The sequence below is a fragment of the Anolis sagrei genome, chromosome 1, assembly GCF_037176765.1.
Source record: "Anolis sagrei isolate rAnoSag1 chromosome 1, rAnoSag1.mat, whole genome shotgun sequence".
Classification (NCBI taxonomy): domain Eukaryota; kingdom Metazoa; phylum Chordata; class Lepidosauria; order Squamata; family Dactyloidae; genus Anolis; species Anolis sagrei.
In genome coordinates, this window is record NC_090021.1 from 344,211,353 (window position 1) to 344,232,342 (window position 20,990).

The window sequence follows — 20,990 nt, forward strand, 5'->3', positions numbered from 1 at the left end:
CAGGAGCTCCTGTAGAAAGCTTTGTCTTTTACAGCTTGGCCGGGGAGATAACAGCCCCATAGCTTGGCCAGAGAGATACAGTCTCAGCACAGCTCTTTCGCTGAGGATTTTACGGCCTTACAGCTCCTTTGCTGAGGGAACCCAGTCCCACAGCACTTCAGCCAGTCATCATCGAAACCTGAACTCCTTCTTTTCCCCTGGAAGTCTACAAAGGACTCTGTTTGGTAAGGGCCACTCACAGCAGCCAGAAGCAGTTGGTACCGGGTGTAGGGGCTCCACGCAAACAGAGGCAAAGACAGACTGCCCAGATAAGAGGTTAAGGGTTTCCCCATTAGTCAAAATACAGTTATGAAGATAGTGCCTGTCCCCTGTGGACAATATTGAGAGAGCCAATAGAATATTAAGAAACCCTTGAAGTACCTGTTTGATTTCATTAATAAAGAAATTTGTTGAACCTTTTAGCAATATAAAGACTCTGTTTTAAGGAAATCCAAGGGCCTTTAATCTGAGGCAGACCCGGCGTCCCGTTGGGCACACAGAATTTATGTCCTGTCTGCAGTCTTATGCACAGGCCCAGCGTGCGACAGCACAGAAGGTTTCCCTGTGTTTGCATATAGAAAAGCTCACATATCAATTGTAGCCAGGGTCATAAATTTCCTGTAATAAAGTAAGAGAAAAAAACTTATTTCCCTTTCCACAACTTTGGGGCAATGAACATTTATTGTTTCCTGATGATACATTCCTGCCATAAGGCTCCTTCGCATTCAGTACATACACATAATGCACAGAACCATAGAAGAGTCCTGACAGGAATCAAAAATGGTTTTGAAGAGCAAACATTGAAAAAACAAAAACAAAAAGTCTAGATGGAGGAATTCAAAGATATAGCTGTGATCATCTGGAATATCAGCATGCAAAATCAGTTCAAAATCATATAAAACAGAGAATAAGAAGACTAAAAGAATATCTTAAAAATTAATCAACTTAAACCCATCTACAGATACAGATTGGAAAGAAGAACCCACTTAGACCCCTGTGGCTATAATACAAAACCATGTTTTTGCTGAAGGCTGGAATGGATTTCAGACATCTCTAGTATTGTTGCCTCACAAAGGTCTAGGAGAGCTCCTCAACAAAGAAGCCAAAGCCAGGTTTGTGCAGTGATCCCTGACTTTCCCCAGGAAGGAACTTTTCAGCGAGGGATAACACAGAACTTATAGGGCCGGGGGAATCTGCCTGTGGGTTTTGGCAGAGGTGTGGCATCAATGTCCTTGGGGTCTGTGATGGGTTTCAGCTTGAAGTTCTGGAGGATGGAGGTGAAGAACAAGAAGAGCTCCATGCGGGCCAGGCCTTCTCCTGTGCAGATCCGTTTGCCTGCAAAGACACCCAGGAAGGAAGGGGAGAAACAGGGAAAGGGGTCAAAAAGGGGGCTGAAAGATGCACACAACAGAGTATAGTCCCGACAGCAAGAGGATTAGTAGTCATACTCTCTTCTGCTTTGGTCACGCCTCCTCATCTGGAAACCTTTGGCCAGGACAACAAATTTCAAGACTATTTACTCTTTAACGAAGAGTAACCAAGATGGCCAGAGGTCTGGAAACTAAACCTTATGTAGAGCAAGCTAAGAAATCTAGAAATGTTTAGTTTACAGAAGGGTCAGAGGTTTAGAATGATAGAATCTTGGAGATTGAACAGAGCACATGACCATCTAGGGGAGGCTGAGAGGGAGGCTCCTTCTTTGGAAGTTTTTAAACAGAGGCTGGATGGCCATCTGTTAGGGGAGATTTCAAGGCAATATTCCTGCTTCTTGGCAGAATGGGGTTGGACTGGATGACCCAAGAGGTCTCTTCCAACTCTAGGATTCTATGATTCCACCTGGACATGAAGAACTTCCTGACTGTGAGAGCCATTCAGCAGTGGAACTCTCTGCCCCGGAGGGAGTGTGGTGGAGGCTCCTTCTTTGGAAGCTTTTAAGCAGAGGCTGGATGGCCATCTGTCAGGGGTGATTTCAAGGCAATATTCCTGCTTCTTGGCAGAATGGGGTTGGACTGGATGGCCCAAGAGGTCTCTTCCAACTCTAGGATTCTATGATTCCACCTGGACATGAAGAACTTCCTGACTGTGAGAGCCGTTCAGCAGTGGAACTCTCTGCCCCGGAGGGAGTGTGGTGGAGGCTCCTTCTTTGGAAGCTTTGAAACAGAGGCTGGATGGCCATCTGTCAGGGGTGCTTTGAATGCAATATTCCTGCTTCTTGGCAGAATGGGGTTGGACTGGATGATGGCCCAGGAGGTCTCTTCCAACTCTTTGATTCTAGGATTCTATGATTCTAGTCCAACCCTCTGCCAGGCAGGAAAAGCACAATCAAACACCTTTGTCAGATGCCCATCCAACTTCTGTTTTAAACCCAATGATTCCGGCCATGAAAGCCTTCGACAATACTTGTTCTTTACTGTTCACCTGCGTGGCATGTTTTCTTTCTCTGGCAAGACAGTGTGTTTTGCCTGAGACTCTTGTTTCATGTCTGGTTTTGCTTTGCTTTGTTAGGGTATTGTCATTTTGCTGAAGTAAAGCTTTTTAGTTGCTTTAACCCTTGTTGTAAGGCTGTTTCTGGAGCAAAACAGGACACACAGAACCATTTCAACGGACAACCCAGAAACACAGAAAGAGCTCCTTGACCACCTGATGTCCAAGGTTGCTACCCAATGGGAAGGAGAGAGGGTCTTACCTGCTGAAAAGGGCATGAAGTAGTCACTCTTCCTGAAGGTCCCATCTTCATTTAAGAAGTGTCCTGGGTCAAACTCTTTGGGGTTGGGAAATTCCTTGTCATCATGCAGTGCCGAGATCAGAACAGGAAGGATCATGGTGCCCTGCAGAGTATTGGTGTTGGAGAGATAATGATCAAAACATGAAGACTTTGGAATTGCAAGGCCTGGGAAAGTGGATTATAGAGGCCAGATAGTGGCTAAATTGACCACAGCAAGATAGTTGACAACTTAATTTAGCTGGAATGTGCAGCTGGAATTGATGTCAAATAAAGCAAGCAATGTCAAATAAAGCAATTGATGTCAAATAAAGCAAGCAATGTCCCTTGTAGGCCCATTATGGGTATTTCCTAGGGCTGGTCAATTTGTTTCATTAATTCGTAATTCGTTAAAAAATTCGTTAATTTTTAAATTACGCAACGATTACAAAACTTATTTTTAAACCTGGAAGTGTTTTTAAATATCGAAACGGCAGGCGCCAAAAAATTTTGTATTTCCGTCCATTTCGGAAATACGTAAGATGGCCGCCTGGCTTGCTGGGAGCTCTCCCCTCTCGGCGCCGGCTGAGCAAGCGAGAGGGCGAGCGAGAGGGCGAGCGGCGAGCGAGAGGGCGAGCGGCGAGCGAGAGGGCGAGCGGCGAGCGAGAGGGCGAGCGAGAGGGCGAGCGGCGAGTGAGAGGGCGAGTGAGAGGGCGAGCGGCAAGCGAGAGGGCGAGGGCGAGGGCGAGCGGCGAGCGAGAGGGCGAGCGAGAGGGCGAGCGAGAGGGCGAGGGCGAGCGGCGAGCGAGAGGGCGAGTGAGAGGGCGAGCGAGAGGGCGAGCGAGAGGGCGAGAGGGAGGTCTCCTTCTCTTTCTTTCATTGGCTCAATGCTGTAGCATCCTGGGAGTTGTAGTTTGGCAGCCTGGGAAAAAGAGCCCCTCCTGGAAGGAACCCATCCTAGCGAGAGGGCGAGAGGGCGAGAGGGCGAGCGAGAGGGCGAGCGGCGAGCGAGCGGCGAGCGAGAGGGCCCGCCAGAGTGAGTGCCTGCCTTCCCTCAATAATAATTTCTCCTCCCTATTCTACTAAATTAATAATTAAATTTAAAAAATATTTAAAAAATATTGAAAAAAAAAGGGCGCCATCTTTACAAAATGTTTTGTAAATATTTACGAAATTTAGTAAATACCGAACTTTTTTTTTGGAAAATTTTGTAATTATTTTAAATATCGAAACAAAAAAACACCCCAATTACAAATCGATTTTAGAAACAAATTTTTGCGTTGTTACCCAGGCCTAGTATTTCCTTCAATGTCTTAAGAGAGAGGAGGTCATGCCACCACATGCAAGGAAACTGAGAAGGGATCCGTAGGGCATGCATGGTGTAAGGGAGATCGGGGTCTTATATCGCATGTGACGGGGGGACGGGGACAACCTTTCTTTTCAATCCCACCGCTGCCACCAATGTAACAGAATATACGAGGAAATTACAGGTGATGAGAGAGAACGGTGTGTGTGCAATGGTAGGTTTGCTGCCACCACCCCAAATTACAGTTTGAGGAATTGTCTTGTGGTTGTACTTGAGGTGAAATGTCCCTATACATCCCTCTTCCTTTTGGCTCCCTTTCTTGTGACTGAACTGTAGAGATGTGGAGGCTGACTGGATCTAACTTTGTATGATGAAACAAGGCTGAGGCAGATTAGTAGTAAACTAGAGAACAGGTTCATTGAAGTATTTCAAGCAATCAACTGACTACTGAGAAGTACATACGCGTAATTTGTTTCTGAAGCACAGACTTGTTATTATTATTATTATTATTATTATTATTATTATTATTATAACTTTATTTGTACCCCGCTGGCATCTCCCGCAGGATTCGATGCGGCTTACAATAGGCCGAAGCCCAACACAAACAACAATACAATACAGTACAATACAATACAATACAAGAGCAGGACGTGTGAAAAAGATCTCGGAGTCCTCGTGGACAACAAGTTAAACATGAGCCAGGAATGTGATGTGGCGGCAAAAAAAGCCAATGGGATTTTGGCCTGCATCAAGAGGAGCATAGTGTCTAGATCTAAGGAAGTCATGCTCCCCATGCTCTATTCTGCTTTGGTTAGACCACATCTGGAATATTGTGTCCAATTCTGGGCACCACAATTCAAGAGAGAGATTGACAAGCTAGAATGTGTCCAGAGGAGGGCGACTAAAATGATCAAGGGTCTGGAGAACAAGCCCTATGAGGAGCGGCTTAAGGAGCTGGGCATGTTTAGCCTGAGGAAGAGAAGGCTGAGAGGAGATATGATGAGAGCCATGTATAAATATGTGAGAGGAAGCCACAGGGAGGAGGAGGGAGCAAGCTTCCTTTCTGCTTCCTTGGAGACTAGGACGCAAGGGAACAATGGCTTCAAACTACAAGAGAGGAGATTCCACCTGAACATGAGGAAGAACTTCCTGACTGTGAGAGCCGTTCAGCAGTGGAACTCTCTGCCCCGGAGGGAGTGTGGTGGAGGCTCCTTCTTTGGAAGCTTTTAAGCAGAGGCTGGATGGCCATCTGTCAGGGGTGATTTGAATGCAATATTCCTGCTTCTTGGCAGAATGGGGTTGGACTGGATGATGGCCCAGGAGGTCTCTTCCCACTCTAGGATTCTAGGATTCTATGATACTATGATTCTATGATCTAGCAAATAAAAACAGTTAAGCAGAAAAACAATAACAGTAGCAATACGATAAGACAATATTAAAAAACTGGGTCGGCCAGAGTAGGGTACAAGGTTTAAAAGTGCTGATGTGTCGGAGGAGTATGGGATTATGATATAAGTGCCGTGTGCAGTGTGCGGTGATTTTGGTACTAAAGTGCTTCTAGGATTTGGTACTGGGAGATTCCTAATCTGAAAAGGCACGTTGGAACAGCCAGGTTTTCAGATTCTTCCTGAAGACTGCCAGTGTAGGGGCTTGTCTGAGATCTTTCGGGAGGGCGTTCCAGAGGCGAGGGGCCACCACGGAGAAGGCCCTGTCTCGCGTTCGCACCAAGCGCGCTTGTGACGCGGGTGGGATCATGAGCAGGGCCTCTCCAGATGACCGGAGTGAGCGTGTGGGTTCGTAAACGGCGATGCGGTCACGCAGGTAGGGTGGTCCCAAACTGTTCAGGGCTTTGTAGGTAAGCACCTGCACCTTAAATTGGGCTCGGAAAATAAATGGCAGCCAGTGGAGCTCCTTGAACAGGAGGGTTGACCTCTCTCTGTAAGGAGCCCCAGTTAACATCCTGGCTGCTGCCCGTTGGATCAACTGGAATTTCCGAGCCGTTTTCAAGGGCAGCCCCACGTAGAGCGCATTGCAGTAATCCAGTCTAGTAGGGCTGGGTGGTTTCGTTTCCTTAATTCGTAATTCGTTAATAATTCGTTAATTTTTCAATTACAAAACGATAACGAACCATTCTGGAGCAATTTTTTTAAAAAAACGAATTTTTAAATAGTTTTGTAAATGCTTCGTATTTCGTTATTGTATTCGTTTCGTTATTGTTTTGAGGTCGTTTCGTTATTATTTCCGCATGTCTGGGGCAAGTTTTATGGTGGTTTTTTGTTTAATTAGAAAAAAAATTATAATATCACACCAACAGTCAACAACAGAGGGAGAGGGAAGCTTCAGAAGTTTTTGGAGGTTTTTTAGCATATTTCGCGGTTGCGTCCGCTATTAACGAATCGATTCGTTATTGTTTCGGAAATCGATTCGTTAATGTTTTGTAATTTTTTTCGCATTTACAAAATTTCGTAAATATAGAACTTTTTAAAAGGAAAATTTTGTAATTATTTTAAATAACAAAACGCAAAAACCTCCAAAAAACGAATCGATTTTAGAAACAAATTTTTCCGTTGTTACCCAGGCCTACAAAGAAGTATTGGGTAAGCTTCAATTCTTAAATTTTGGCCGTGGGCCATGCCCATTTGTCGGATATTGCCTCATAAGTACAAATTTAACAAATTTGATCCAACTTATGAGGACTAACAAAAAAATTGCACACCCCTAGTAACTATTGCGCATAGAGTGTCACATTGGGATTTAGGCCTGTATCAATAGGAGCCTAGTGTCTAGATCTAGGGAAGTCCTGCTCCCCATGCTCTATTCCGCCTTGGTTAGACCACTTTACCTGGAAGATTGTGTCCAATTCTGGGCACCACAATTCAAGAGAGATATTGACTCTAAGCTGGAATGTGTCCAGAGGAGGGCAACTACAATGATCAAGGATCTGGAGAACAAGCCCTATGAGGAGCAGCTTAAGGATCTGGGCATGTTTAGCCTGAAGAAGAGAAGGCTGAGAGGAGATATGATAGCCATGTATAAATATGTGAGAGGAAGCCACAGGGAAGAGGAGGGAGCAAGCTTCCTTTCTGCTTCCTTGGAGACTAGGATGCAATGGAGCAATGACTTCAAACTACAAGAGAGGAGATTCCACCTGAACATGAGGAAGAACTTCCTGACTGTGAGAGCCGTTCAGCAGTGGAACTCTCTGCCCCGGAGTGTGGTGGAGGCTCCTTCTTTGGAAGCTTTTAAGCAGAGGCTGGATGGCCATCTGTCAGGGGTGCTTTGAATGCAATATTCCTGCTTCTTGGCAGAATGGGGTTGGACTGGATGATGGCCCAGGAGGTCTCTTCCAACTCTTTGATTCTATGATTCTATGAATGTTGTGGAGCTATTTGTCACTGTCTCTAATATACCACTCAACTTTACTGGGACCATGGAAGAAGAAGCAGAGAACTCACTTTTGGGATGATGTATCCTCTGAATAGCGTGTCTTTGACCGTGGCACGTGGGACAATCATTGAAGCAAAAGCGATGAACCTCTGGATCTCATGGACAACCGCATCTGTGTAGGGCATCTGTCCACGGTCAGCCATGCTGGGCATCCGAGAACGGCCAACCACGTGGTCAATCTCTTCCTGCACTTTCTCTGCCAAGAGATGGATAAGGGGACGTATCAAGAAACAAACATCCAGGGAACGTCAGAGAAATCATACAAATTCTAGTTCAGGCAGGATCTGCCCTCAAATCCCTGTGAATCTTTTCATCATAGTAAGCCACATTTTAAATTCCTGCCTATCAAAAGGGAGGTGTTCTGTCGCGCGCTGGGCTTGAAATAAATTGCTTTTAAAACAGGACATATAACTTTAGCCCAGCGGGAAGCCAGGGAGCCCGAAGAGAAATTCGTAAGGATTTTCACCATAAACAGTCTCTAGAAGGCTTGCAAAATATAACAAAGTCTTTTATTGGTGAACAATCAACAGAAACTTCTTTTGTCTTCAAAGGGTAAAACAAATGCTTCCAGGCTTTGTGCAACTCTAAAAGAAAATCCCTTTCCAAACTTCTCCCAAGCTAACTGTGAACCTAAACCTAACTGATGTGGGCACCACTACCGGGTTGAACTGCGTCTCAAAGCACCGAGTGGACCTACCAGTAGGCCTGTAGTCACTTCAGCTGGAGTTCTTGATGTTTAAAGCTGTTATTCCCTCCGAAATTCCTCAGAGCTGTAAGGCTGTTTCCCTGGGAACTTTTGGGAATCTTTAGATGCTCTTAAGATTGTTCTCCCCTGGGAAGTCTTGAGGGTTGAAGCCTTTGTACAGGAGAAATCTGTATACGTCCTGTACATAGACTTTCCTTGCTGAGACTGAGTGAAAATTTATTTATTTATTTATTTATTGACTTTGCTTCTATACCGCTGTATCTCAAGCCCGAAGGCAACTCACAGCGGTTCACAAACAGTAAAAACAGTAGAAACAGCAGTGGTTCCATACAACATATAACAATTGACTTAACACATTATCCATAAATTACCAATAAGCAATTACAATGCACAATTATTACAAAAAACAACCGTACCCAATCTTCTCATCATCCAAGCATAGTCCAGGTTCGTCGTCCATTGTTCCATTCCTAGGTTCCATTCCCAGATTGCACTAAATTACTCAAACGCCTGCACAAACATCCAGGTCTTCACCTTTTTGCGGAATACCATTAGAGATGGTGCTAGTCTAATGTCCGTAGGAAGGGCGTTCCACAGCCGAGGAGCCACCACCGAGAAGGCCCTATCTCTCGTCCCCGCCAGCCGAGCTTGAGAAGCAGGCGGGATCGAAAGCAGGGTCTCCCCGGAAGATCTCAAAGTCCTGGTGGGTTCATAGGCAGAGATGCGGTCAGATAGGTAGCTTGGGCCGGAACCGTTTAGGGTTTTAAAGGCCAACGCCAGCACTTTGAATTCAGCCCGGTAGCAGATCGGTAGCCAGTGGAGTTGGCGCAACAGGGGGGTTGTATGTATGCTCCCTTTCCTTCTCAATTGTCCTGAACAGGGGGTGGAACCAAACTTAATGATGATGGACAGGTGGCTTGCCCTTTAACTGCAATCAAAAGAAGCCACCTATCTGCAGAGTCCCTGAAACTTAGGACTGCAAACAAACATTCAATGCAAAGCAAACAAAATTGGAGCTCCTGGTACAGCTGTACCAGAACGTGCTACCTAAAAGAGGAACCACTCTATCCCAAGAGTTGCATGCCATGGGGGATGACCTACGCAGAGAACTACAGCATGTCCTTGATGGTCCTGCTGAACTTTTCTGTGGTGTTGTATCCTTCTTGGCCGCCTCACTGAGATGGGACTTTGAGGCATTGGCTTACAATGGGTCCATTCCTACCTGGAGAGTCGAGCCCAGAAGGTGGTGCTGGGGCACTCTTCTTCAAACCCTTTGCCATTGACTTGTGTGGTCTCATTGGGATCTATTTTGTCCTCATGCTATTCAGTATTAACATGAAATCGGATGGCCATCTGTCAGGGGTGATTTGAATGCAATATTCCTGCTTCTTGGCAGAATGGGGTTGGACTGGATGGCCCATGAGGTCTCTTCCAACTCTTTGATCCTATGATTCTATGAAACCTCTGGGGGAGGTCATTCAGAGAACTTATTTTCAACCCAAGCTTATTTCCAGGATCTGGTCATATTTAGTTTTGAACATGTTTCCCTGAAGGCGTCACATATGTCCTACCTTCAATCTCTGGGTACTTCTGGAGGATCAAGAGTCCATACTGGAGTGTGGCGCTGGTTGTTTCAGTTCCTGCGGTAAACAAGTCAATACAGCAGGCAACCATGTTCTCCATCGTGAACTCAGAGGCCTCGCCATGTTTCTCCTAGGAATACAGGATGTCAGGATTTGTAAATTTGTAAATCTCTTTATTTATTTATGTATTTATTTGCTTTATTTCTATACCGCATATTTCAGCCCAGACAGGCGACTCAATGCGGTTTACATGGTACAAATTATCAACAGTGTCAGTGCAATTAAAACGCAACAAGTGCGACAAACAGGATCAACAACATCAATCCACAACAGTTAACAAAACAGAACAGGACAGTCAACACACACAACATAACGCCTCAGTTGAAATCAGATCCGTTCTCATAATCCTTGTGCCATTCTTATGTTCCGTTTACCGTCTTCCTATGATTGGTTGCACTGTTCAACCAAACGCCTGTTCGTAAAGCCAGGTCTTAACCTTTCTCCGAAACGCCAGCAGCGAAGGTGCCTGTCTGATGTCTGCCGGTAAGGCATTCCATAGCCGAGGGGCCACCACTGAGAAGGCCCTGTCTCTCGTCCCCGCCAAGCACGCCTGTGACACAGGCGGGACCGAGAGCAGGGCCTCCCCAGACGATCTTAATGTCCTAGTCGGTTCATAGGTGGAGATGCGTTCGGAGAGGTAAGCGGGGCCAGAACCGTTTATAGGCTAAAGCCAGCACCTTGAATTGTGCTCGGTAGCGAATTGGCAGCCAGTGGAGCTGGCTCAACAGAGGAGTGGTGTGCTCCCTGAGAGCTGCTCCCGTTAGTAACCTGGCTGCCGAACGCTGGACCATCTGAAGCTTCCGGGCAGTCTTCAAGGGCAACCCCACGTAGAGCGCGTTGCAGTAATCAATCCGGGATGTAACCAGAGTGTGGACTACCGTGGCCAAGTGAGACTTCCCAAGGTACGGGCGCAACTGGTGCACAAGTTTTAATTGTGCAAATACTCCCCTGGACACCGCCGAAACTTGGGGTTCCAAGCTTAGCGAAGAGTCCAGGATCACACCCAAGCTGCGAACCTGCGTCTTCAGGGGGAGTGTGACCCCGTATAACACAGGCTGTAACCCTATGCCCTGTTCGGCCCTGCGACTGACCAGGAGTACCTCTGTCTTGTCTGGATTTAGTTTCAATCTGTTGTCCCTCATCCAGTCCGTGACAGCGGCCAAGCACCGGTTCATGACCTGAACAGCCTCCTTAGTAGCAGGTGGAAAGGAGTGACAGAGTTGGACATCATCTGCGTACAGATGGCATCACACCCCGAAACTCCGGATGATCTCGCCCAGCGGCTTCATGTAGATGTTGAACAACATGGGAGACAGTATTGAACCCTGAGGAACCCCACAAGTCAAAGGTTGTGGTGTAGAACAGGAGTCCCCCAGTAACACCTTCTGAGACCGACCCTCGAGGAATGACCGGAGCCACTACAAAGCAGTACCTCTGAGACCCATCCCCGCGAGGCGTCCCAGAAGGATACTGTGGTCGACGGTATCGAAGGCCGCTGAGAGGTCCAGCAGCACCAACAGGGACACACTCCCCCTGTCTAGCTCCCGACGGAGATTATCCACTAAGGCGACCAAGGCTGTCTCGGTACCATGCCCCGGCCTAAAGCCAGACTGTGCCGGATCCAGATAATCCGTGTCTACCAAGAATGCCTGGAGTTGTGAGGCCACCACACGTTCCAGGACTTTGCCCAAGAAGGGAAGATTGGAAACAGGCCGATAGTTGACGAATTGAGTGGGGTCCAGTGATGGTTTCTTCAACAGCGGTTTTATCACAGCTTGCTTTAAGCTGGCTGGAATTTTGCCCTCCCGAAGGGAGGCATTAACCACCACCTTCACCCACTCGGCCAATCCCCCTCTGGTCTCCTTTAGAAGCCAGGATGGGCAGGGGTCTAGGATGCATGTGGTAGCTCTCATTCCTCCAAGCACCTTGTCCACATCCTCGGATTGAACCAATTGAAATGAATCCATCAAAACCGGACAAGCAGGTGCTCGTGTTACATCCTCAGAGACTGCCGTTAATATGGTGTCCAGTCCAGAGCGGATCAAAGCGACTTTGTCTGCAAAGAACTGAGCAAAGGCTTCACAGCGAGCTGCCGAGTCATCAGATTGGAAAAACTAAGGACCAGGAAAGCACATCTACTGTGCTCCCTGACCTTCCTTCTACACTGCAGAGATACCATCCCACAGATACCATCCCACAATTTCTCGCAGCCAAAAGGACTTTCAAAACACCACAGGCTCACCGGATCTATGACCACCTGGAATGCAACACCTCACCACCTCTGAGGATGCTTGCCACAGATGCAGGCGAAACGTCTAGTGTATACTGCATATATGGCTGCAACTGAAGAAGAGAAAAGCCTTCCTGCATATTTTTGGAAAGAACAAATGTGTCTCTGTGTTCTTCTTCCTGCAGAAGTCTACTACACCTCTCTGTGGGCATCTGGAGTTACTAGTCCCATTCACACTACCAGTTGTTTTCGTATTGTGTAAACCTCTGACAACGCAGACAGCACCATCAGTCGAGTCAGACCAACTATGGCTGTAGAATTACTGCAGTTTGAAACTATTCAGAGAACTGTCTGAATGCTTGCTGATAGTACACAGTCTTTGGTTAACCAGTCAAGTAGTATTGGAGGAAGAAATAGGCACAGCTCTGGGATGCCTAGGCCCAGAAACAGATGAAAGGGCCTCCTCCAGCCATCCCAACTGCCACTGCCCTTGCCTCAGAGAGAGAGAGAGGAAGAGACAGGCAGAACCCACCCCCCCCACCCCCCAATGACTGGCCCAGAAACAGATGAAAGGGCCTTCTCCATCCTAACAGACACTGCCTTTGCCACAGAGGGAATGAAGAAGAATGAGGAGCAGCTCCATCACGCCTAGACTCATTGAGGAGAACACTGAAGCTAAAAATGCAGCACATGCGCCTCCTGAAAAGCCTTCCAGCAAACACTTAACCATGAAATATCTTTTAAATAAAAATGCTTCTGCTTCTTAAAGAAAGAGTTGAGAGTGGGGACTGACCTGGCCTCACCTAGCATCTGACCTCCCCCCCCCCCCCCGCTCAGTTCACTCAGAGGAACTCACTGGGATAACACTGGACACGTGGCTTTCTTTGGCCTTGATTGTGTGGTCATGAACCATTCTCTGCACTGAACTTTCCCCAGCAATGCCAGGAGATGTCTTGGAGTCTCTCCACCTTCAAATTGGTGGCCAACTTCAGTAACTCCCTGGATCCAGGTTTTCTTAGGTAAAGAAGACTAAGGAACAGTAGCATCTCTCAATGGCTGTTGGGGATCCCAGGATGGAGGGGCTTCCAATGAGCTCCCCAAGTGGCAGGCTGGGCACTTTGGAGAATTCCTTAGGAGTCCAATGGAAATCTATCACAGAGACACCACTCCAGAGTTCCTGGAGTTGCCAGCTGTCACTAGTGTTGGGTGCTTGAGGATGACCTTATGGGTCCCAGGGCTCTCTCTTACCTGATCCATTCTGATAAAGAAGCAGTCGATGAAATCCCGAGGTGAGTTGGGGTCCAGAGTAGCCCTGTGCTCCTGGGCTTCTTCCAAAACGAATTCTCTGCATTTGGCATAGTTTGGTATCATGCGCTGATGGGGCCCTGGAACCCATTCCATGAGGGCAGAGAAGGCATTGAAAAGCTAAAAGAAAAGTTGGGGGTGGGGCAGGGTTGATGCACGTTAAGTGGGGATATGAGAGCCAGGTTCAAATATAGGGAGGGTGCTCAGATTGAGGAAAGGATAAGCTTGTTCTCTGCTGCTCTAGAGACTGGGACACAATGGATCAATGAACTCATTGCGGGAGAGCATGCAAGTCAAGAATCGGGCTCCACAGCCACCTACAGACTGATCACCAAGTCACTAGACTTTGAATTTGGGACTTAAACAAAAAAAGATATCAAGAGTAGGCCTGGGTAACAACGGAAAAATTTGTTTCTAAAATCGATTCGTTTTTTGGGGTTTTTCGCGTTCCGTTATTTAAAATAATTACAAAATTTTCCTTAAAAAAAGTTCAATATTTACGAAATTTCATAAATGGTAAAAAAATTACAAAACAATAACGAAACAATAACGAATCGATTCGTTAATGGCGGCCGCGATCGCGCAATACGCTAAAAAAACTTCTGAAGCTTCCCTCTCCCTCTGTTGTTCACTGTTGGTGTGATATTATATATTTTTTCACTAATTAAACAAAAAAACAACTATAAAACTTGCCCCAGACATGCGGAAAAAATAACGAAACGACCTCAAACCAATAACGAAACGAATACATAACGAAATACGAAGCATTTACAAAACGTATTTAAAAATTCGTTTCGTTTTTAAGTTGCTCCAGAATGGTTCGTTATCGCTTCGTTATTAAAAAATTAACGAATTTTTACCGAATTACGAATTAACGAAACGAAACCGCCCAGCCCTAATCAAGAGCCCTATTATGGGACACAATACAAGCAGTAATGAAAGGCCTGATGAAACAAACCAGGGATGAGCTTGCAGCACTGCCTAGTTTAGAGGAAGCCAGAAATGCCATCAGGTAACAAAAAATAACAAAGCCAGCAGACCTGATGGGATCCCGGCTGAAATCTTTAAAGAGGGTGGACCTGAGCTGACAAAACTCCACCAGCTCATTGAAAAAGTGTGTGTGACTGAAAAAAAATCCCAGCACACTTCAAGGATGCCACCATCATCTCCCTTTTTACAAAAAGAGGAAGGAACAGACTGAAAAAACTATCGAGGTACCGCCAAAGCACTACATTTGGAAGGCCATCATACTTGGTCAATGAGGGATCATCTAAGTAAGTAAAATCCACCGTGCAGAAATACCCAATCAAAGTACTCCAACTAGGTAAACATCCAGCCTGTGTTTAGAAACCTCCAAAGAGGGGACTCCACCATACTCAGAGACAGTACGTTACATTATTGAACAGCTCTGACCCTCAGAAAGTTCTTCCAAATATTTAGGTGGAATCTCTTTTCCTATAGTTTGAATCCCTTGATCAAACTTTCCCTGGCTTTGTTTGTTTTCAGTTAACAGACTTAAAGCATGCTGCAGTGCGCTTTAGCTGTGTGCATAGTCTAGCCACCGTGTTTTGAAGATAACCTGGAGTTGTAGTAAATGATCAGTGCAGATGGGGCCTTAAGGAGAAATATCTCCCCACAACAACGAGAGAAATGGGCATACCTTTCCCCAAATAGAGGCAAAAATCTCAGAGTTTTCAACAAGCAGGGCAATAAAGGTTTGAAACATCTTGTTGTCGTATCCGTAGCGCTTTCCAAAGATGATGGAACAGATGACATTGAAGGTAGCATAGGTGATGAGGTGGCGTGGGTCAAAGGGTTGGCCTGGAAGGGGGGAAAAAAGCACAGTTTTATCTCAGTCCAACTCTTAGATTAGTCCTGTTTGAACCAACCTGGAAACTCTTGATCTGTTTCCATAGATTGGATTGGTCCTGGTTGGGCAGAAATGGATGCCTCCTTCCACCTCTTACAGGTGGTGGACAACACACTCTTATGTTCTGGAGGACTCCTGGATTTGAGGGGACTGAGATAGATCACCTTTGGGCACCTTTCCAGTTTGGCTGTGGTAGCGCTTACTTTTTATTCATTCCTTCCCTCATTTATATCCTGCTTTCTCCTTCTTGAGGAGACTGAAAGCATCTCAGACTATGACCAACATCTTCCCACCCAACCTCCGTGTTCATTGTACTTGAAGGAGAACCTGTTTTGCTTCTTTTGAGTCTTGGAAATTGCGTGGCTGTTGTCCCTTCCATACTATAAGGGAAGACATTCTAACCTTGAAATCCACATTCTGAAATGTGAGATTCAGAAGTCAGAAATGGTGGAAACCACCTTTATTAAGAATGAACATTGAACTGATGGCTGGCCATTTTGGAAGCTATCATAGGAAAGCCATGCTTGCTCAGGTTCCCTCCATATAATCATAGAGTTGGAAGAGACCTCATGGGCCATCCATTCATCCCCACCAGGAAGCAGGGAAATCACATTCAAAACACCCCTGACAGTTGGCCATCCAGCCTCCAACTTTATAAAGATGTAGAACATCTGAGCATCTGGGCTTAGACTATCTGAAGCCCAAGCCTCCCAGAATAGGTCAAGCCACGGAATGTTTAGCCTCCAGGTGGGAAATTCCAGGACTCTGGGTGAGCAGGAGGGAAAGTCCCTAACTGTTGCATCCCAGATCAGGAAACGAGACCATAAGACTAAATCCACCACACTGGACTGTAGGAAAAACAATCCTTGGTTATAAAAGAAAGGCAAATGCAAAGTCAAAGAGCCACAATGGAAACACAGCAGTCAGGAAAATCTCTGAGCTTGAGCAAAATTCCAAAAACCACAATACAAAAACCAGGAACCTGTTAGCATCTCACTAACCATGTGCTTGAAACCTAGAAGCCTCTGGGATTACCGGCCATGGAAGACAGGAATTCTGCCAACGCACAGCCGCAGTCCAAAACGTTGCTTGATCTAACGAGACACCCGGAAGGAGGCCCCTTAAGCCAAAGAAACTATTCCTTGAAACGCCCCTTGACTTTGAAGCCTGCGCCTGTCTCTCCTGTAATCTATTTGACCTTCGTAGAAACTGTGAATCACTCCTGTTTCTAGCTATCTGTTCCCTTCGGTCCTCATTAAAAAACCAGGTGTGATTTCCTCTGGAGAGCTATCACGGCTGGATTCCAAAACATTTTCATCAGGCTGTTCAGTTTCACTTTCCTCGCCACTGAGCTCAGCATCAACAACAGTTTCAACATTATCAGGGAGAGATACATGTTCAGTGGCTTGCTCAGGTGGAAATACAGTCAGAGAATCAGGTTCACACAGAGATTGGGGCTCAGGTTCACACAGAGCAGGCTGAACCCCAGCACTAACCCTATGTATGGGAAGCACTGTACCTAGAGGATCTATAAAACTAAGATGCATGCAAGAGTTTGAATTTGTAGCCTTTTGACAAAACATGCCAGGAGGAATTTCCTGGAAAGTCCTAAGGATAAGCCAAAGGGGGTGTGGATGACCAAGAGAGTCCACTTACCCTTTGTGCCATGGAATTGTTTCAGGAGATACTCAGCTTCCTCCTGGATCCCCTCCTCAATTCTCTTCTTCCCCATCCCAAAGTTGCGGAGCGTGGTCAAGGTAAAACGCCGCATCTCCTGCCAGCTCTCCCCATTGCTGAGTATGATCCCTGGAACAGATGAAGGAAGAGACCATGATGGGAGGGTAGTCAGGGTCAAGGGGAGGGAAAATGGCAAAATACGCATGGATCTTCGGTGTTATCTCTTTAGACTGAGGGATTGAAGGTCTCAACTTGGGACTCTCAACTCGGGAACCATGGTCCAAATAGGCACCCATACGCCACTGAAGCACTCTTAAGTCTTGTAATCTCAGGAGGGAGCAACAAGGCTTTCTGTTAGTCTTAAGCTATTTCTTAACAACAATAGGTATACAAATGTATGTTCCCCTTTGGGAGAAACACAGACTTTTGGTGAGGAGCCCATTACATCCATTTCATAAAAGCTGTGTCTAATGCTTCATATGTTCATAAGGACTGAATTTTTACATTTTCTTCATTTCCTTAGGAGGCATTTCTGTGAGACTTGTGCATAATTTTGGATTAAAATTTCAGAAGTCGTATCAAATTCATTAAATTTGTGCCTATGAGGTGATTTCTGAGACATGCAAGAAAGGTGCGGGAGGGGGGTGTTTTAGAAATTGAAACACCATTTCTTTTGTTAATGTTCTGTAACAGTTGGATGTCTTCAAATGCCAGTTTAATTTTCACTATAACCCTTAAGTAGCTTTTGTAAAGCCAAGAAAACATAAAGTGCTTTCGAAATCATCCCTTTGGGTGTATCTTCACTGGTGGCACCATAAGGAAGGTACTGTGGGCATGACTAATCACAGCCATCTTAACTGTAGTTTGGGAAGGCCAGGCCCCCGATGACAGAGATAATCTCCTGTTTGTTAACTCTAGATTTGAACCCAGTACCCATCTAAGAATTGTACATCAAATGTAGCCAAAACCTTTTGAGCCATTACAAAAACCATTACGCATTTGTACCAGAAGAGTTTAAGCCTGTTTCATTATAGTTAACACTTTAGTATCACACTGTGTGTGAACGTCACTGGTATTTAAACCCTCTGAAGAAAATAAACACTATAGTAACTCAGAAGGGTGTTACTAAGTATCCTCTCCACACATATAATTCAGCCTGAATACTAAACAATAAGGTGGCAGAGTACCCAATTGAAGACGCCTTTTAAAAACCTCTCAGTTCAGACATCTTTCAAATATATCCATACACAGTTATATCTTTCCCTGTTTTATCAATTTCCCTCCTGTGATATTCCTTGTAATTGGTGGCACAACAGTGTGATCCTTAGTGTGAAGTTCCTTATAATTGCTGGTAGCTTGTGGGATTCACTGTTTCAGAATTCCCTGTTCCTTCTACCTGCTAAAAGAGGTTCCTTGGTATGAGGCTTCGTCCTAATTTGATGAAGCAGTGTTGGGATTATTTTTATATCTTTCCCTGTCTGATAAATTTGATAGCGCAGGTTCGCAGCTTGGGTGTGACCCTGGACTCATCGTTGAGCCTGGATCCCCAGGTTTCAGCGGTGACCAGGGGAGCATTTGCACAGCTTCGGCTCGTGCGCCAGCTGCGCCTGTATCTTGGGAAGTCTGACTTGGCCACGGTGGTACACGCTTTGGTCACATCCCGCCTCGACTACTGCAACGCTCTCTACGTGGGGCTGCCCTTGAAGACGGCCCGGAAGCTCCAGCTAGTACAGCGCGCGGCAGCCATGTTGTTAACCGGAGCGGGACGCAGGGAGCACACAACGCCCTTGTTGTCCCAGCTCCACTGGCTGCCGATTTGCTACCGGGCCCAATTTAAGGTGCTGGTGTTATCCTACAAAGCCCTAAACGGTTCCGGCCCAAAATACCTTGCGAACCGCATCTCGGCCTACGAGCCCACGAGGACCTTGAGATCATCTGGGGAGGCCCTTCTCTCGGTCCCGCCTGCCTCACAGGCACGCCTGGCGGGGACGAGAGAGCGGGCCTTCTCGGTGGTGGCCCCCCGGCTATGGAACTCCCTCCCTGCTGAAATCAGACAGGCGCCTTCCCTCATGGCCTTCCGCAAGGGCCTGAAAACCTGGCTCTTCGAAAAGGCCTTCAACTAAGTGCTACGTTTTTGGAATGACCACCGGAATGGACTACGACTATGAGATTGATTATGACCCCAAACTAGACGAATGTGGATTTTTAGCTTAATTAGTTGTTGTATTAGTAAGATGCTATGTTATGGTCTTGATTTACTGTAAATTGTTGTCTTCTCTATGTTCTGTACACCGCCACGAGTCGCCCTCGGGCTGAGAGTGGCGGTTAACAAGTGCAAATAATAATAATAATAAATAATTGTTGTTTTTATATTGTTTTTAAATTGTGTTAGATTTTAGCCTGTTCTTGTAAGCCTCTTGTAAGGTGGATCTGTAATTGGTTAAGTGGACGAACACAGAGAGTGCTCACTAATGCTTCCTCTTCATCTTGGAAAGAAGTGACGAGCGGAGTGCCTCAGGGTTCCATCCTGGGCCCGGTCCTGTTCAACATCTTTATTAATGACTTAGATGAAGGGCTAGAAGGCAGGATCATCAAGTTTGCAGACGGGACCAAATTGGGAGGGAGAGCCAATACTCCAGAGGACAGGAGCAGGATTCAAAACGATCTTGACAGATTAGAGAGATGAATGGCCAAAACTAACAAAATGAAGTTCAACAGTGACAAATGCAAGATACTCCACTTTGGCAGAAAAAATGAAATGCAGAGATACAGAATGGGGGACAATGCCTGGCTCGAGAGCAGTACGTGTGAAAAAGATATTGGAGTCCTCGTGGACAACAAGTTAAACATGAGCCAACAATGTGATGTGGCGGCAAAAAAAGCCAATGGGATGTTGGCCTGCATCAAGAGGAGCATAGTGTCTAGATCTAAGGAAGTCATGCTCCCCATGCTCTATTCCGCTTTGGTTAGACCACTTTACCTGGAATATTGTGTCCAATTCTGGGCACCACAATTCAAGAGAGATATTGACAAGCTGGAATGTGTCCAGAGGAGGGCAACTCAAATGATCAAGGGTCTGGAGAACAAGCCCTATGAGGAGCGGCTTAGGGAACTGGGCATGTTTAGCCTGAAGAAGAGAAGGCTGAGAGGAGATATGATATCCATGTATAAATATGTGAGAGGAAGCCACAGGGAGGAGGGAGCAAGCTTGTTTTCTGCTTCCCTGGAGACTAGGACACAAGGGAGGAATGGCTTCAAACTACGAGAGAGGAGATTCCATCTGAACATTAGGAAGAACTTCCTGACTGTGAGAGCCGTTCAGCAGTGGAACTCTCTGCCCCGGAGTGTGGTGGAGGCTCCTTCTTTGGAAGCTTTTAAACAGAGGCTGGATGGCCATCTGTCAGGGGTGATTTGAATGCAATATTCCTGCTTCTTGGCAGAATGGGGTTGGACTGGATGGCCCATGAGGTCTCTTCCAACTCTTTGATTCTATGATTCTATGATTCTCCGAGCCCCAGGGGAGTGGCGGCATATAAGTTTGAATAATAAATAAATAAATAAATAAACTTCAAATTATTTTAAAATCCTCTCTACTCCTTATAGCCTGATTGCCATTAGGAAGGCACTCTTTAGAGTCAGTAATGATAATAAATAAGATGCTTGAATATGCAAAGAGGACTAAAGTATGTAATAGTATAAATGTATTTACTTATTTACTGTATTTGTTAGGGCTGGGCGGTTTCGTTTCGTTAATTCGTAATTTGTTAATAATTCGTTAATTTTTTCAATTACAAAACGATAACGAACCATTCTGGAGCAATTATTAAAAAAACGAATTTTCAAAAACGTTTTGTAAATGCTTCGTATTTCGATATTGTATTCGTTTCGCTATTGTTTTGAGGTCGTTTCGTTATTATTTCCGCATGTCTGGGCCAGTTTTATGGTTTAATTAGTGAAAAAAAATTATAATATCACACCAACAGTCAACAACAGAGGGAGAGGGAAGCTTCAGAAGGTTTGGAGGTTTTTTAGCGTATTTCGCGGTCGCGTCCGCCATTAACGAATT

The 20,990-nt window shown here is 45.8% G+C and overlaps 1 protein-coding gene across 1 annotated transcript; it reads right to left on the minus strand.

Annotated features, from left to right (window-relative positions):
- Positions 1–1,192: 1,192 nt before the first annotated feature.
- LOC132781291 (cytochrome P450 2C20-like) lies at positions 1,193–17,049 on the minus strand. Its single transcript, XM_067468729.1, has 7 exons — positions 16,904–17,049; positions 15,038–15,198; positions 13,321–13,497; positions 9,771–9,912; positions 7,502–7,689; positions 2,726–2,867; positions 1,193–1,374 (listed from the first exon to the last, which is right to left on the minus strand). Exons 1-7 carry the CDS (start codon positions 17,016–17,018, stop codon positions 1,193–1,195), a joined length of 1,107 nt encoding a protein of 368 aa, XP_067324830.1. The 5' UTR covers positions 17,019–17,049.
- Between the last annotated feature and the right edge of the window lie 3,941 nt (positions 17,050–20,990).